Here is a 20,048-nt window from a genome sequence, read left to right on the forward strand (position 1 = left end):
ATTATAATATATAATGAGTAATAACATATAATAAAATAATAAATTAATTCAATCATACACACAAAACGCGCATATACACATGGATTGTCTGTCGGTGCCCTGGATGGCTATAATCGCCGTTTTACTGACGTAAACCCATAATATATAATATGTGTATAATATATTTGCAGTGACCTCTGTACATTATTATACCTACGCGTTATCAAATATCACTGCCGCGGCGATGATAAACGAGTTGGCAAATAAGATTTGTTTACAGGAAAAATAAGGTATAGAGGAAAACAGTGTTTAAAAAACGCGCGAGCGGGCAGCGGTTGAGGTGCCTATTATTAATCGGGCCATATTATTAGTAAGACAATCAGAGTGGTTTTGCAAAAAACCATTATTGTTACTATTATTATTATTAGTATTATTGTTACGATGTACACACAAAAACGCATATCATTATTATTATTATAAGGCGAAACGGTTAGCGCAACCGAATGCGCGTGTTATACGGTTCCGTACCTTATTGCTGTTGGTTTTTTACAGCGTGCGCGACCGGCCTGGGAGAAAACATTTTCGGGAAACAAAACGTCCCGAAACGACGTTATTATAAAATTATCGTACACTCCGACCTCTGCAGCGGCGTAAGCGCGTAATCCGATAAAGAAAATGATTTGTGGGGGAAATTTGTTTCAAGCACTGGGAATCGAGCACACCGCGCCAGTATACATTGTTATTACAACAACAATAATGATATTATAATAGTACAATTTTCAAGAAACGGCTCGGGGCGATCTTTCCTGTTTTTTTTTTTTTTAAATTAATTTTTACGACTATTATACATTTACTGTAATTCAAAATGATTTATTAACTCCAACGACGACGACGACGACGACGACACACAGCATACAAATATTTTCGGGAAAATAATATAGTTGTCAAAATATTTAAAAAAGTTGCGGAAATTATAAGGAAATATTTCAGTATTATTCTTTGAAGCCAAGAATTTCATACTTTTGAAAATATTCAATAAAAATTATTTACATAACATTTTGATGATATATTTTCAAAAAAACAATTGAATGGAAACTTTTTTAAAATATTAAGCCAACAATGTTTAGCAATCATAATATAGTATAATATTTTGTTATCACGAGAAAATAATATTTATACAATATTACAAGTCAAATAAACATTATTCAAGCACTTTAAAATATTCACAAAATATTATTATTTCCCAAATGCTGTGTGGGGAACGACTTGGGACACCTCTTTTACGCTTTCAGTCAAAATATCCGGAAACGTACAGACCCCCCCCCCCCCCCACACACACACACACACATTATTCGCGAAACTGTTTTAGAGCGAAAACTCTCATCGTCTCCCTACGTCGACACCTACCTAACAATGTGTTACGACAGTGCAGCGTGTTGACAATTTTATTTGATGGATAACAATTTTGACTAGTAACGGGTAGTTATGCGGATAATTCCTATATTATTATTAATATGAAATTAATTATTGAGGACGAGCGGTTCGTGGTGATAATGGCTACATAGTGCTTATTATACTAGTTGCGACCCGAAGATAACTACGGAAAAGTGTCTGATTCGAATGTCCACCCTGCAGATTTTTGTAAGTACGTGATAACCAAGTTATGTTCTGGGTGTTTTTGCATTATACTTACTCATCCTAGTTTTAACCAGATTAATATTCATACCTATAATATTATTACCATGGCCCGTTTAATAATACCGACAGTAAGTAAGTTGATCATAATAATATGGGTTTATAACATATTAATTGGGTAGGTGGGCCTATGATTATTAAAGTTTATCATCCGCCATGTATGTCTATCATATTAAACTATCGTTGATTAACAAATTCGAATTCTTAAAAAAATAACAAATAAGCATTTACCACAAATTTAATTTAAAAAAATATATACAATTTGAAATAAAAACAAAACTACTTCTTTAACCAACCTGTAATAATGATGCTACAGTCCTGAGTCTGTGTAATATTGGGAAGGGAAATTAATAGTTCCATACAATATATAATATTCATATTACTGATAAAAACCCTGGGCCACTATTCGTATGTACTTACGCTAAAAAAAATCTCTGGCAGCATTTCGGAAGAATTTTTTATCGCAAGACACGACTTGAAGACTCCTATACCTAATGGCCCTATGTACCTACTGCAAACGATTATTATTTCGTTTATTATTTTCTAACCGACTAGTATTATATTATATATAGGCAAGTACCAACGTAGGTGATTCGTGTTGTGATTATTTCCACAATCATTGTGGTTTTATTGAAGTAGGCACAATAATATGAATTATTAATAACAACGAAAATAATATCAATTAAAAACGATAATATATTATAATAAAAGCAGTATATTATAGGTGATTTAATAGGTACGTGTACGAATATTATATTATTATCAATCTTACATCTGACTGCTACACGTTGTCAGATAATATTATTTTAATATAATATTATACCAATAATAATAATAATTTTAATAATATAAAATTAAACATTGATTTTGGTAGAGCGAGCGATAAGCTACACACTTTGGTTGATTAGATTATTTCGAAAGAGTACAGTGAAACAACACTGCAAAGGCAATGGCAAATAATAATATTATAACGTGTGTAATATGAATTTATCAAAAAGTATTTAACTAAAGGTTTTTTTTTAAAAACTAACTATGATATTATAATCTAAGCTCGAGGGATTTTTCTGTAATTGATCAGTGGTGACAAAAAAATATTTGAAATTTGACTAACATATTTTTGAAAAAAAAAATAATTGCACAATACTATGGTTTTTTATTTTCTATTGTATTTTCATCTTCTAGTCTAATATTTAGGCATTTTTCAAATACCCACGCCATGTATATACCTACCAACGTATTAGCTGTGTGGAATTTACGATATTAAATTAAACGTAAATAATATTCAATTTTTATTTCATTAGAACAAAAACTTAATATACATTTTTAATAATATTTTGAAGATTTTAATAATGGAAAATTAACGAATATTTATGTGCATCAAGTCTAGACTTTGATAATATGATAATAATGGAATCCGACGGTTATGTAAATACGTGTCAATATTTGAAGATGAGTCGGCACAACGATCGGTAGTATAGACGAATAGGCACTTGAAATTAGGCGTACCTTGAAAGTATATTATTAGTGTTCGAAAAAACAATCCTCGTTTGATTATCGTAGTAACGGTGAAAAAATTTTTGTTAGTTTGAAAAAAAAAATTCGCTACAATATTACTGCTGTCGTCGTTGTCGTCGTCGCCATTAAAAATAACATAATACAATTAATTATTATATTGTACGCAATAATAATAATAACATAACGACATAAACATAATATTACTTGCGACATGGCAGGGTGCGGCGAGACGACGTCGACGTATTGTTACATTATTTTCGTTGGTGTTGAGCTAGGGCAAATGGATCGAATGTCCGCTGGCAACGGAGGCGGCAGTTTATTTTATTTATGTCGTAAAAAGTGAAAAAAAAACAAAAAGGAAAACGTAGTACCTAGATAGCAATAATTGTTTTTATTTTATTTTTCGACGATAAAAACAATCGCCCGCGGTCGGTAGTTGGGATCGCGAGAAAAATATAACGCTAATAATAATAGAGAAAAACGACATTGTCGAAATCGCATTATTCGTTTTTTTTTTTAATATATAAAATCTGTGTATGTATAGTATAGATACGTAAATATAAGTAGCTGTTGGTAGAATACGTTTTATAATGGGTACGGCCGGCGTGTTATGATATAATATTGCGGCGACGGCCGTCGATAGGAATGGCGGCGGCGGCGGCGGAGAAAATTAAAAGCGACACAAGGACGCGGTCTTGTATTACCTATACACACTGCAGGCGAACGCTGCAGACCTTCCAGGCCAGGAGGGGCACGCACAACGACGCCAGAAAGTATCGAATTAATACCGTCGTAAAATTGATAAATTTCAACGCCTAGGTAATTGAAAATTGAAATATCAAACGTTCTTATAAAAACGAGTTTTTTTTGTTGTTTTTAATCAACAACATAATATTGCTGTTATCCGTGAAACTATAACGATACGTTATAGATACGATACAAGTCGATTTGGGAAATTTTCAAATATCCTAGACACAGAGTACCTACGTGTGCGTAATATGCGTCCGTTAGTGTTTACTAAAGTGGATGAAATCGAAATGCCTACGGCGGAAAAACGGTTCGCTATACAAGATCGGTTGACGTGACAGTGTTATAAATTTCACTGCGGGTTCTTTGGTAAACTTTCACGGTCCTATATTATGGAAAACTACACGATGGCATTCGGAAAACGATCGCTCAGATAGGTATTTTATATGTAGGAACAGTCGACTATACCGCCCGCGCTCAGTCTTCAATAATCCATATGGATAATAATATCGTACTCTTCGTACGAAAGACATTCATCGAACTCTCAGAGCCCTTTTTCTATCCCTTAACAGGTGGACACATAATATAGAAAAAAATATGTAACAAAGTCTCGCCGGTTTGTTCTACAACCTACAGCTGCGGGATGAACGACAGCCAGCGGCCGCCTCTTCGAACGAGCGCAATAACAGTAAAATATATATTATTATTATTAAAAGTATTAGGTAGAAGTATGTTTTATTGTTGACGTGCGATAATACATTATTATCGTTGTATCATCGAGTGTTGAGCGCAGCGATATCTATTTGGACCGACGACATGTGTAACAATAATATTATACGCACTGATCGAATACTATTATAGGTTAGGTACAATAATAATAACAAAAACAACAACAATACTTTTGCGAGAAAAAAACACGTATAAAACACGACGTCGTACGTAACTCAGCTATACCTATTATTATTATTTATTTATTATCGTGTTTTAAGGCCGTTTGTCTGGTGCAGTGCACGAATTAAATGCGAAGAAACGGACGCGGCGGCGTATTGTACGACGCGCACGCAAAGCCCTCGACCGAGACGGGAAACCAGCTTTTGAAAATCCATCAGGTGTCACCGCCACCGCCTCCACTGCATCGCGGCGGATGAAAATGTTTACGGGTACACGTCAATCGGTTATAGGTATACGAGGTATAGCGAGGCGGTTTTGACCATACTGCGGGGTACCATGCGGCCGTTGCAGCGACGTTATCCGCGTCTGTGTGCCGGTTTTTTTTTATTCATCTGTTTATTTCCATGTGTTTTTTTTTTTTTACTGCCCATACCTAACAAGACACCGCAACCAAAAGAGATTTGTACGTCTGGAAATGATAAAATATTATGATACGTCACCGTCGTGTCAGCCGCAGCGCGGACGTGTGTGTCGCCGGCGCGCACCGCAAATGAATAATAAAATTAATAACGCGTCACAGCCGGTGAAGAAGAAAAAGGAGAAGAAGAGAAAAACACACATCGCGAATAGTATTTGTCTCGCGTGCTATGATTAATAATTATTCGATAATCGTGCAGTGCGTGACGTTTACCGGCCCCTCCCGAAATCGTGGACACTGAAATACGCTAAAATATTGCACGTAAGAAATTTTCCCCGAGTACATTTTTTGAGGCGGACTATATCTCCCCGTGTGTTAATATTAAAATGATAACAAGTACATATTACTTAGGAATACCTAGGTATGTGTTTAGCGATAACAAAAGGATCACAGATCAAAGACTTTTTACAAAACGAGGTATTTTTTTTATGTACATGTAGCCTTTTTTTCATTAATTATTTATTACTTTAAAGTTATATTGTTACTCGGTTTGTTCTAAACATACCATAGTTATTATTTTCTTATTATTATACCTAGATAATTATACTTTTTATCGTATCAGAGATAATGATCAGTCGACATTAAAATATACATATCTAAAAAATTGTATCGATTGAAATGTATATTTGAAAATGTATTCAGTTTTATTTTATTACATACTAAAACGACAAAAAAAATTAATAATTTTATTTTTGAATACATTGTTTTTTAAATATGGTGGTAAAATTTCGGGGGAATTTTCCGTTTACTCGTAATAATACCAGCGGCGTGTGCGAGAAATTTTTGAAACGGGCACTATTATAGGTGAACAAAAACGGGTAAGAAACGAAAACGCATCGGGTTTTCGAGACCGTTTATAACGACGACGTCTGTCTGCGTAAGTACGAGTTTTCATTATTGCATTCTCGGGCATTACTCACGAAGACACGAATGTTGTAAAAGTTTTGGTAATACCGGAGCGGTTATATATATATATAATAATATGGCCTCCCAAAGTACTATAATATAATTGTATACGTTGTACAGTGTGTCCCAAAAGTCACTTATCGCCTCAAGTGCCCCCGCGAGACCGCGTGTCACATCAATATAAAATAATATAATATTAATATATTCAAAAGCCGGTTTTCTTTTTAACGGTAACCCGCGTTAGAAAATGACGACTTGACGACGGCATGATAATTTATCTATAGATCGGCCTTTTAAAATTTAGAATAACGATATATTGTTATTATTGATTTGCCACGGAGATAATCAACGGACGATATGGGACTTTTGGGACATATTATACATTTGTACCTGTGTGTTTATGCTACGGAAAATGCGCCGTAATCTAAAACTGCAGTAAAACTTATACTTATACCTAATAATATTATTATTCCGCTTGACGAAACGCAAGTTTTCCGGTAACATCGACCGATTCGATGACATAAAAACCTATTATTGCCTTCGTGATGTTATATGGGCACCCCTGAAATTAAATACGTAATATAACGTTCTGGGGGATGGAGGTAGAGATGCCTATGATATTAAATGCAGGTAGAGCGGTGCGTGCCGACAATGTCCTTTTCCACGACCGGTGTAAACGACCGTTTGAAAAATGTCTAAATGTAAAACAATTAATTAATATTTTACAACGTCCGATCGCGGTGTACCAGTGCTTGAAATCCGAAAAAATCCGTTCGGAGTTTAGGGTGTAGAGGATGCATTAACGGAAAGATAAAATACTATGATGTCACACAAATATTATGGATGACGGTGTCGTTTCGTCCGGTTCTTATTGGACAATTTGGACAGCAATAATGCTAAAAAAATATGCTATTATCGTAAAAAAAAAAAGCACAAGTTATGGAACCGAAACGGTTATCGGGTACGCGGGCTCGCGCGCTCGATATGAAATTTTTTTTTACTATAATGCAATTTTAGTGACTTACTGCACTGAAACAGGCGCGGGTAAGCAGGCACATAGGCACACGCGTATTATATGCATAAAATATATTACACTAAACATAATAATATTATGTGGGTGCTTTGTACTCACGTGCCAAGCAGGTCTTTGACGTCGTACTTGTCTTCGATGGACTGCGACTTTTCCGCGTCCTTCTTCGTCTTCTTCGACACGTCTTTTTTGCCGAACAGCGGCATGGCGGGGCGATAGTGTACCTAATAGGTCTCCGGTTACACCCTGGCGTGGAAATTGGCGTGCAGAGGGGGGGGGGGCGGCTTGGCGAGGGGGAAAACAAAAATTCTTTCTCGGTCTAGGACCGCATGACCGACGGCCAAGGAGTTTATGCGGTAAACGAACGGGTTCGCACACGGAGTGTGGTATATACCTACAGGTAGGTGTATAATTAACGGGCGACGTGCGGACGGACTTTTGCTGTTCACGACCGGTTTCCCCGACGGACGGCGACAGCAACAATTATAATTTGTTACAATGTGAAAATTATTTCGTTGTTGTTGTTGTTGTAGAGACGCGAACGCGCGAACTGCGGTTAATGCCGTGAGATGACCGTCGTCACGTCAGTGCGGTACGGCTGACGCGATACCACTGTCGGGCGAACAATCGTCGTGGAGTAGGCGACGGCGGCGGCGGCGGCGGCGTACCGTACTGGCGCGCTACTGCTGCCGTCGGCCGAGCTTGGTGGGAACCGCGCGTGAGTAGTCAGTCGGTACGTACCATTTTAAATTATAATTATTAATTATTAATATATTGTAATATATTAATACATATTAATATTTTATAATAATAATTTGTTGTATTATTTGCATTTCGGTTCCCCGCTAACTCCCCCCCCCCCTCCCGCTGCCCACTCCCAATCAAACCCTAATCCAACAGAAATTTCTTCGAAAATATAATCATTATTCTGCACTATTTCTTAAGCGTTCAAACATTACTTGATATTATTATCATATTTAGTACCTACTTTTTATAAGTACTTTTTAGAACGATAAGCAATATACATAATATTATGTCTTTACACATTGCACGGTTTTAATAAATATTATTATACCTGCAGATTATGCATCGGCGAATATGCGTAAAACATTAGGTACTCTGATTCTAGAATCGACAGTAAGTTTTCCAGAGATTATTCTTGTTAGTTGTTACTACTACTGTTAACCCATTTTATGTCGTCCAACTAATGACTATAATATTATATCACGATAACTTTAATGTATCGTCTGTATCCCATAAAAATATAACATACGGAGTGATCCATTTAACGTAAGTCACTCGTTATTTCAGAAAACGCTCACGTAAAAAATGTTTATTGCTTTTACATAATTTCAAGTCGTTACGAAACAACATTATTGAAAAACAATTATAATTTCTACAGTTTTTTATCGTTACAATTTTTTAAGTGTTTTTACTATCTATTTAAAATGAAGACATACCATTTTTCATTTAATTTTCTGATGCAGAATATTATTCTGAATATTTCGAGTAAAATCAAATTTTGGACAAGTAGTTTACTTGTAACATGTAAGTATTTAAAGAAGTCTTGATGGGGTACCTCTGTACAGTGGAGTGTCTAGTGGGGATTTGAGTGTTCAACCCCCCCCCCCCCGAATTTTAACAAATTTAGAAAAAAGTAATGCTTAATATTTTTATACAATTTAAGTTTAGTATTGACCCCCCCCCCCCCTTCCAGAAAATGTCACGCCCTTGCCACTGTACGACTCCACTTCACTCATCTAATCATACTTAGATATAACTCATAAGCTACTCGTCCCAAATTACATTTTTACATATCAAACATATACTGAAAATACTATTCGGCATAGGAACAAAGAATTATAACAACAAAAATAATAAATAATACACGAAAATGTTGTTTTTTGACGATCTATAATTATTAAGTAAAACAAATAGTTACAAGACCGTTTATAGTTTTTGAAATGATGTCTATCTTAAATTATAATTATATTATTATAAATTAATTACTCACTATACTGTCAATAAAAATGAAAGCCATACGTTCGCGTGTTTTATACAATGTGTCCCGTGAAGTGACTGCCCAGCGTCATATGATAGACATCCATGAAGTTGACCTACCGACTTTACAAGTTACGATCCAAACCTATACCAAAATTTAGCAAATTATTAGCAAATTTATTCCAGAAATTAGCAAATCATTTTTGTAGAAGTTATACATTTTTTTTTATTTAGGTGAGCCATGTTCAGGTAACCCACTGCATTTGTCCGATCGTTCCAGAACAAACACCAGTAGTTAGCAAATAATTAGCAAATCTATTTTTAAAATTAGCAAATTCTACTTTTAGTGAATTTTTTAAAAAAAAATTGCAGCTCACCGACTTAGCCCGATCGTTCCAGAACAAGCATCAGTAATTAGCAAATAATAGCAAATCTATACCATAGATAATATCATTGATTATAAATACTATAGATTGCTCACTAGCTGGTTTAACAGGAGCGCGAAATATTTAGGTCAGTGAGTAATTTACAAATCTATAGTATTTGTAATCAATATAAATGTATACATGGATGGGACCATGCATTTCAGTGTGATCGAAGAACATAGTAACTAGTACAGGGCTAGGATTTGTATGCAATAAAAAACGGTAAAATATCCATTTTATTTACCAAAATATGCAAAAATATGCATTTAAATTTTCATAAAATAAACACTAAAGTATAGTTACAAAAAAAAATATTTATTTGTTGAAATACATCAGTGATTGGTTGTTTGTCTTAAGGGCGGTGTTGGGAATTTTATCTAGATAAATTATCTAGATAAAATTATTTCTTTAATTTCTTATCTAGATAAAAATAATTAAATCATCTCATTATCTCATCTAGATAAATGTAATGGTTATCTGTGGTACTTTATCTAGATAAATAATATAATAATAAGAATATTTTTAAATACTAAAATAGCCAATAATTTACGAGAACCGAGTAGTGATTTCAATATTATTATAGTTAAAAAAAGAAATGTTTACTGAAATATTGTCAGTTTTATTTAGTTATTTTATTTTTATTCAAGGTGTATTAAAAATTAAAATTGTATATTATTTTAGTCGAGAAATGACATTAAGGATTTATTAATTAATAAATATTATCTAATTAGTAATTACTAATAAATTACATTATTTATAAAATAATTTTAAAAAAAATTATCTAATCTAATCGACACTATATAAACACTAATCGACTACCCGATACCTTTTTAGGGGGGAGGGGGGTTGATAGGGTGTATTATACCGAAAAAAATGACTTTACGGGAATAACTCTCAATCTTTGTAGAATTGTCGGATTTTTTATCTGAAAGAAGAAGACTTCCTACAGCCCGCATCAATCTCTAATTTTGTATCTTATTTCAAATAATTGTACTAAAAAATTTATAAAAAAAATGCTTTTTATCTTGTATTTTTTTAGACATATAATAAAATTTGAGAATAAAATTTTGAAAAACAGAGATCGATGCAAGCTGTAAAATATTTCCCTCCAGCAATTAAAAAAAAAATTATGAAATTTGGTTGATTCTACAAGGTGGTATCGTTATTCCTGCAGAATGTATTTTTGAGGACAACATGGCATCGGCACCGAGTGCCTTAATATAATATAATTGAGAAAAATAAAATAATTTAGAAATAAAATTAATAATTCACATTCACTACATGCGTGTTACATGCTACGACCACATATTTTTTAAAATTTTCGAAAATGAATGTCAAACTATTCAATCTTTTATCCCATACCTATATTGTACCATAGGATTGTAATTCTAAAAATAAAATTTATGTTGTCAAAAAAACCAAGTTTTATGAAATAAACTATAAAACATGCATTTTTCGGATTCTTATAATCGAAATATGCAATAATATTAATTTTATTCAATATATGTAATAATATACATTTGATCCAAAATATACAAAAACATGCAAAATAAAAATACCACCATTTATCTCATCATGAGGTAATTCGTGGACATAATTGACAAAATCAATAATCAGAAGTCGCAAAAAAAACATGCTGTTCCATATAAATCGGCTAGTTCAGGTTTTGTGTGTAGTAGGAGCACTTGGTGTGTTACAAGATACTGTACAAAGGCCACAAAGAAAATGATGGGTTTACCCAATAAATTATGATAGGGAAACAAGTGGACGTTTTTTAAAGTTTTAAAACGATATAAGATTATATCCGGAAATGTTTTTCATATATTATCGTATGTCAATCAAATCATTTGACCAGTAACTTCAAAAATTACGTGACCATAATAATATCAAAGAGATATACACCTTGGCGGAATCCTTTGAGTACAGAGGAAAGAGTAACCATTACACTCAGGTAAATCACTTTTATAAATTAGATACATTGTAACGAGACAAAACGGGGTGCCCCATTTCGGTGGCGCACTCTTGTTTCTCGTCACCACACTCACGCACTGCACGACCGCTGTGCGCTCTGGCGCACAACAATCTCCACAATAACCGTGGAACACGAACAACTGAGTACCAAGACGCAACATAGATAGCGTGGAAAAACACCCGTTTTCCGCCGGTACACCAGCCTCCAGTAAAATTGAGTTTCCAACGGAACCCTTGACATGAAAACCCAAATGTTCGCAGATCCAGAATCTGCGACTTCTTAACTACAAACTAGTATTTTTTTATCAGTTTTAATACACACGTGAAAGCAAGAAAACACAAAAACCGCAACCGATGTGTTACGTATGGTAGCTACGGCCAGGAATAAAATAAATATAAGCCAGCGGCCACTGCCCAGAGTCGAGATACCTACGTCTCCGCTGAGTGCGGTGTATATGTGAGCCGGACGGTCGTAAAACGCCGTTAGACACGGATGTACCATGGATGTACCACGGGCCAACACCCCAGCGACTACAGTTTCCTAACGGAACCCACTCGTGCCCCTTCCGCCGTAAGACGTCGGTTTCGAGTCCTCTACAGAATAGTATAGATATATACATCGCGTACCGCCACACCGAGCTGAGCCTTCCCAGTAAGATTGAACAAACCGTCAGTGCCACGACCATACCGGGACGCCGCTGATCCGTAGCAGAGCTGTCACCTTGGACCATTCACTGACATTTCTTCCGCACTCCCACAGTAGAACGAGCCTATTCGGAACACAATTTGATTAACTACCGGAAATTGACCGTGAGTTTTATGTCATCGATTCCCACCCTTTTGTGTAAACCCTAATAACTAATTTTGATTGTAAGCTCTTTCATTATAAAATATATTCTAAAAGAAAATACTGTAAAACGGATGAATACAATTGTTGTAAAATTTCATACAAATAAATATTGATGAATTTAATTTGTACAAAGTTGTGTTTCATTATAACATATTATTATATTTATTTATTATAAGTATTGATTAATTTATTAAATATAAAAATAACAGTCATATTCGTTATTGGGTTACCTACTAACTAAAAATCCAAAATAATTTAATCAAATATAATAATAATATTATAGGTACTGTTAATTAAAAATTTAAGTGAAAATAAAAAAAACATCTTGAACTTCGATACCCATTAAACATTTTATGTTGCCTAACATCTCTGCGATGTATGTTTTGGGTTGCATACAGAACATCACATTGCTATGTTAATAGGACATTTTAAGGATATTTTGTTTTAGTTGTCACTTAATCATAAATGTATAACATACCATCAACATTTCAAACTCAACTTCTACGGAACATCGCACTGTAATGTTAATAAGTCGTTTTCGGGATGTTTAGGTTGTAAATCCTCATTATATATATATAATAATATAATTATTTATGTATAAATATATATTATTATATTATATTGGCTATCGCCCGAGTAAGGTGGAACTGTATAGATATAACGTGACTAGATGGACTTCTACGAACAACACCATAGGTATTTCTACATTATTATTAAACATATTATAATATTATATTAGTAGGGTTTTTCTATTATCAGTTCGTTGGTGACTATACAGAGTGTATCTTATGTCATTGTAGGTGGGGTTTTTTAACGATTATGGATCGAAGACATGGAATTTCATTAAAACGAAAAAAGACGTGTTTCTTTATTTTTAACAAACAATTTTTTTATAACAATATTTCAAAATTTTTAAACACACAGGTGTTACCTACTAATCAACTTTATTTTTCAAATGGCAACTACTATATTTTTAAAGGATTCTGGTAAAGCTTTTTTTTCTGAAAATTTTGATAGTTAAATCATCAATTTTGGTTCGCTAGTTTATTAACTGTGACCCTCTAAAGTTTAGTAAAATCTGCATTAATACTTTTAATTGAAATAACTGGTATAGATTTAATTTACAAGAGCTAAATACATTTTTCTTATAACTACATTTTTATTCACTTAAGTAACTTAATCGGTAATCTAATGACACTAAAAAAAAAAAAACTTAAACAAAATTGTTGGCAAACATAGTTCATTATTTTTATTTTAACATACAATCATCAAAATCAATATTAATTTTTTAGTTTGTTATTATAGGTAATCGTTATTAATTACTTCACAGTTACTTTTCTTACAATATGATAAATTTGGATTCTTTATTTGGTGGCTTAAGTAATAATGGATAATTGGTAAATGGTATACGATTGTTGACATTAAAATCTTAGGTATGTAAGGGGGTTAAAAAAAATTGTGTAATGAAAAAAGTGCAATGTTTTGTGGTGCTCTTCTCGTAGTGGGATAAACTTGAAATTTGAACCATATAGGTTATACTTATTGGTAGCCTATATTGGTAGGTATCGCATGCAAAGTATGAATTTAGGAGTTAAAATTCATAACCCTTCTTATTTTTAGTTTTGGACATTTATATTTTATTTCATACTTTTCCTATCATAAATTCCTATCATACTTTTCTTACAATAGCAATTATTTGGAATCTTTATTAGGCGGCTAAGGTCTAAGGTAATAGGTACCTAATGGTATTTGATTCTTGTTATAATAATTTTAAAAATCTGTAATTAACTTAGATTAAAAGTATGCCTAAGTTAGGTTACAAACTAGTTAGGTTACAAACCTATGTTGAGATTGACTATTTATCTAAATATTTTGCAAATAGTTCATTTTAAATCACGATTATTAAATAATTCTTAAAGAATTTCAACCGCTTAATTCATACTTTGCATGCGATACCTACCAATATAGTGAACTTATGATTAAAATTTCAAGTTATAAAAGTTAGTTATAAGAAAAATGTATTTAGCTCTTGTAAATTAAACCTATACCAATTATTTCAATTAAAAGTATTAATGCAGATTTTACTAAGCTTTAGAGGGCCACAGTTAATAAACTAGCAAACCAAAATTGATTATTTGACTATCAACATTTTCAGAAAAAAAAAGCTTTACCAGAATCCAAAAATATAGTAGTTGCCATTTGAAAAATTAAGTTGATTTTGCTATTGGTACACCTGCGTGTTTAAACATTTTGAAATTGTTAAAAAAAAATTGTTTGTTAAAAATAAAGAAACACGTCTTTTTTCGTTTTAACAAAATTCCATGTCATCGATCCATAATCGTTAAAAAAACCCCGCGTACAATGACATAAGATACACTCTGTATATAGCTACTGTATAGATATAATGCATATAATGGGCTAACCGGTGCCCCCGACCGGCCTCTGTCCGTCCGCCGCGCCGACGACACTCGAATAGTCGAATCCTCGAAGTCTTGAGCTCGTGTCAATGTTCTTTGTATAATTGTATAATCATGTATTGTGTTCAGTCTTCAGAGGCCAATGTTTAGTATTATAATGTCAACCGCTGAAGAGCCGTAAAGTAAGTTTATACATTATTTAATTATGTAATTTAAATTTAATAACATAAGCTTTTTTACCATTACCACGCAGAACCGAGCTTATGAGCGATGGATTATTGTTTTATTTACGGAATCAAACGATTACAGTGTTGTGCCTGTTAATTGGCTAATTTTACCAACATCGTTGGAGCTAACAGCGTTAAACATTTCAGTATAGTTAAATATTGTCGATGGCCTCTATTTCATGTTACTAGTGTTGAACTAGCAAACGCTGATGATCCAGAAGATTCATGGGGTTTATTCAAAATTAAAATTTTAGCCAGTAAAATATATGGTAAGTACTTGGCAAATAGTTTTGTAAATAGTTTTAAGGCATTATAATATTAGGTTCGATTAATAATTAAAACAAGTAAAATAAACTTGATACCTACCTGAAATTACTTCATAATCAAATTATACCTAATTGTATTTGTTTACTTAGAAAATTTCAAAGAAGTCTGGCATCAAAGTGTGGAGATTGAAAGTTCTGTTACAGAAAATGAATCTGAAGTACTCAAAAAGAAAAAGAAAACCTGTCAAATAAGTTCATCTGAAGACAACAGTAACTTTGAAGGTATGCCTACTATTTTTATACTTCTTTAAAAATTAGGTATTCATTTATTTTTTATTTAGATTGTAACTTATCAGTAACACCTATCAGCAAAAAATTAAAAAAAGATGTGCCGATAACATATACCGAATTGCTGGTGAGGAATTCAGAGGTAGAATTTAATTGTGAACTAGAGTCTGTAACACTACCGGCAGTACAAATTGCAGCTAGTTCCTCAGTATCATACATAATTAATGATGACATACATAAGGTAATACAAATTTTCTTTTTACTTAGGTATTGAAGCACTGCAATTGTTAAATTTTAAAATAGTATACCATGTAAATATAAAATATTAAGTACCATAAAAAAATTAACAACCGAACCAAATTTTTTTCATTTTGATGCAGAAATTAATATTTAATTGATAGCAGACAACAACTTAGATTGATAATACTGATGGAATACAGTTATTCGAATCATATGAACCATTTAATCTTCCTATTACCTCATACAGTACAACCAGTGAGTATACAGTTGTACTTAAAAATTGTATTATATTTTATCTGCATCACCTAAATCATTGAATTAACTACTTCAATATTATTAATTTAAAATCTGTACAAATATTTTTTTATTATTACTTTATTACATATAGATACTGGTAGTTTAAATCAGAAAATCCTTGAAATTTTAACTAATATGCAACTGGAACAAGTCAACATTAAAAAAGAATTAGTGGCATCCAATTTAATTTTGAATTGATTACTTACAAAAGTTGAAGTTTTGGAAACTAATTCAAAAAACAATAATTTAAACTCGGCAATGGCCAACCAGTATATTGGTTCCAATTTTCTTTCATTATTCCCAATTAACGATAAAGATGCATTTTTATCAGTTGAATCAAATATTATAAATGAAGCAGACTTTGTGTTGAAACTAGTAGGTATGTTATTTTTATAAAAAAAATTAATTTAAACTTAGAATATTTGTTTTTAATTTCTTCTTATATTTCTACATATAATTTTAGTAATCATTCATTAAAAGTATTGGTGGATGTGGTTCAAAAAATAATATTACAAGAGTATTACAAAAACTATTTACCGATAAATTTGCTGTTAAGTGTACGTGGACTGGAAGTGGAAAAAATATAACCATTACTATAGAGGGTTCTGAAGTTATAAAACTAATAAAAAGTTATTTAATTTACTGTATTATAAATCAATTACATATAAACATACATGATTTTTTTTTGTAATTAACACATTTAAATAATTCAAACTAATAATATATTCTTTTGTTTATACTATATTATCACTATAATGTTATTTTGTAAATAAATTCAAATAAATAAATTGAAGTTATTAATATGATCAAAAGTATTATGTTGTTTTTGAAAATAATAAATATTTAATTAGTTATTAAATATTGATTGTATAGATATTTATTAATTATGCATAGGTAATACAGGTATTATATAAATAATTCATATGTATAATATCATTGAGTATACTATCTATACTCAACGATAATATTAAATAATATTACCAACATTGTATGTTATTAGTTAAACAACTATACAACAATAGTTTCAAACATCACTGTAATGTTTTTAATGACATCATATTGAGACATCTATGAATCATTGGTGATGTTTCATAGACGTTCTATTTTAATGTGTAAGGAACTTCGTGTTTGATTGTTGTAGAGAAGTTACAAAGATATGTTCAGTACATGTCTTATATATGACATCATTGCGGTACAAATACGGTACCAGAGATGTTTTAAATACACTTGTGGAACGCAATTTGTAATGTTTCATGTTTCATCAGCCCTTAAACGTTTGTGGTGCAAATTATTGCACAGTGGGTACTTGATAAACTATAATAAAAACATAATTTATTATTGATCGTTTGGAAAATAATTTTGACTATGAGGGTAATTTAAATAATCATAATTTTTCTGTGGAAAAGTTAACTGTGGGGTATTATGATCAGTAGGAGCATTTTGTGAAGAATAAAAAAATTATGTGACTGCGTTAGAATTATAATACTGAGCAAGAGAATTGTATGGATTTGTTATTATAGGATTAGTTTGAGATGTAGCCTGAATATTAATTACTATTCACCTCGAGATTTTTAAAATACTGCAATACATATAATTGAAAATCTAATTTCTGTGTATTATTTAAATTTTTACGTATGGTAAAAAAGCATCATTTTATAGGATCTGAGTGGAACGATGAATGTATTGATTTTACAATGATGTGGGTTTTTTTTAATTTTTTGTGTCTATCATCACATTTTAGGACAGTAAAAGTGCTTAGATTTTCTTCAGCAGTATCTTTTCTGATAGGAAAGTGAATCTAGTTTGTACTTTGGGTGTCAAGCTCCAGTAGTTTTTATAAGCGCCGTAAAAAACAAAAGAAAAATTAAGAAAAAACGATAATTTGTACGCAAAATCTGTTTTCGAAAAAATTGATTTTGGTTTTTGGTGCAACTCTTAAACAACTGATCGTAGGTACATGAAATTTTGACTGAATGTTTATATCAGCATTTTCTATACACCATAACATTTTCCAAATATTTTGACTAATTTTGAGCTGTTTACGGACATTGTCAGTTTTCAATTTTTAGTTTTTTTTTCTATAAATATCAATAAATATTTATTTGTTGGGTAAAAAAGCGTGAAAAATTAATGCAAGATATTAAATTATATTATATACAAAATTAATGCATATTCAAAATACATAGGCACAATTTTTTTTTATAAGCATTTAAAGTTCAAATGTGTGACATTTAAAATTTAATAATAATTTAGTAGTTAAAAATTTAGTAGCTAAGAATTGAAAATTTAAAACAAGATTCCACGTAAATAGGTTATATATAAATTACTTTATTCACAATAATATCGTCAAATATACTTAGTAATAGTCTGACTGACAGTTTTCGCTCAGATTCGTTTTTCTTATACAATGATATTATATCATTTAATTCAAATTTAACACCATCCATTACAGTGACCCACTTGTAACCTACTGTAGTACAGCAGAGCAAAATCCACTTACATACCTTTTTATAATTATCCTTTATAATTTTTCTTTAATTTCTTATCTTGAAGTTCTTTAACTGAAATTAAACAAATTAATTGAAAACGAACAATAAAAATATAATGAATTTATAATTGATAAATGTCCAAATGTAGTCCTAAAAGTATTTGAGATCGGTAAATGTATATTGTATTATTGTATAATTGTATAATTTATATTGATTTTACAAAAATCTATTTTTATTCACATTAAGTTAAAAATATGTTCTCGATCAAAAACTTTGAAAATTCAATAAGTTGTTTATATGCCATATCAATAATATCAAAAATACATAGTTAGAATATTGTTTTATGGCTAACCTAAAATAGGTTAGAATGTTTTTAGTTAGAAATTCATAAAATTATTTTTACAATGTGTTCAGTGTGAGGAGGTTGAAGTTCTGCTTAGCACACGGAACAGACTAGATGTTCCTGTATCATTTGAAGAATTTGTTCACTTTGACGATTATGTCGCAACTGCTGGTACTTTTAGTCCCGGAACACACTATGCGTTTTATCGGTTGCCGATTAATACAGTTCCATAAACCGCAATCGGGAAAACTGACCAAATTACACGGTTTATCGGTTGCCGATTTAAAAAGCGCGGCAAATATTTTAATTTAAAATATGTTATTTTAAATATCAGGCTAAATATAGACTGCTTTCAATGAAATTGAGCTTGTACAGAATACTATATTACTATATACTGGTATTGAATATAGATTAATAAGAAACCATATTTTATATGTAATACCTATAATATTTATAATTATTTGATTTCAACGAAATGGTTAAATGTGTATAAATGTGTATATCTACGTAGTCATTGTAGAATGTTATAATATAATGTGTACATGAGCACCTAGCACCTAGCACCTATAATACGTACGATTTAGTTTGCCTTTAGCTGCAAAAGTGTTCGGATGTCTTGTTTGATATTTATTATTTATTTATCCGAATTTGCCAATAAATTAAAATTAAATGAGTTCTCTCGCGGTAATACTATGTTTGGCTGATGCTGCAGGTGAACTTGATGAACCAATGCCATCAAAGCGTAGAAGATACTGGGTCCATCCACTTCATAGTAGTCGAGATGATGATAACCAATTTACTGTATTTTTCAACGACATAAAAAAATATCCTGAAAAGTTTTACGATTACTATCGTATGCCAATATTATCATTTGAAGAACTACTAGAAAAAGTGAGGCCAAAAATTACAAAAGATATCACACATCTACGATATCCAATAAGTGCTGAAGAAAGATTGACGGTGACATTAAGGTATGTTTTACAAGAGAGTTAA

General features: G+C 31.8%; 1 protein-coding gene and 1 pseudogene across 3 annotated transcripts in view; one reads left to right on the forward strand and one right to left on the reverse strand.

The window, feature by feature from the left end:
* Nucleotides 1–7,893, reverse strand: part of LOC132936224 (calcium/calmodulin-dependent protein kinase type 1) — a 442,174-nt gene extending 434,281 nt beyond the window's left edge. The window contains exon 1 of one of the 3 annotated variants that reach the window (XM_061002914.1): nt 7,344–7,893. In XM_061002914.1, the coding sequence (XP_060858897.1) occupies nt 7,344–7,447 (104 nt within the window). In that variant the 5' untranslated portion in view covers nt 7,448–7,893. The remainder of the gene's footprint in view (nt 1–7,343) is intronic. The other 2 variants (XM_061002913.1, XM_061002915.1) reach the window with 2 other exon arrangements.
* On the forward strand, nt 7,571–20,048 carry LOC132953836 (uncharacterized; annotated as a pseudogene).

The sequence above is a fragment of the Metopolophium dirhodum genome, chromosome 1 (assembly GCF_019925205.1).
Source record: "Metopolophium dirhodum isolate CAU chromosome 1, ASM1992520v1, whole genome shotgun sequence".
NCBI lineage: Eukaryota > Metazoa > Arthropoda > Insecta > Hemiptera > Aphididae > Metopolophium > Metopolophium dirhodum.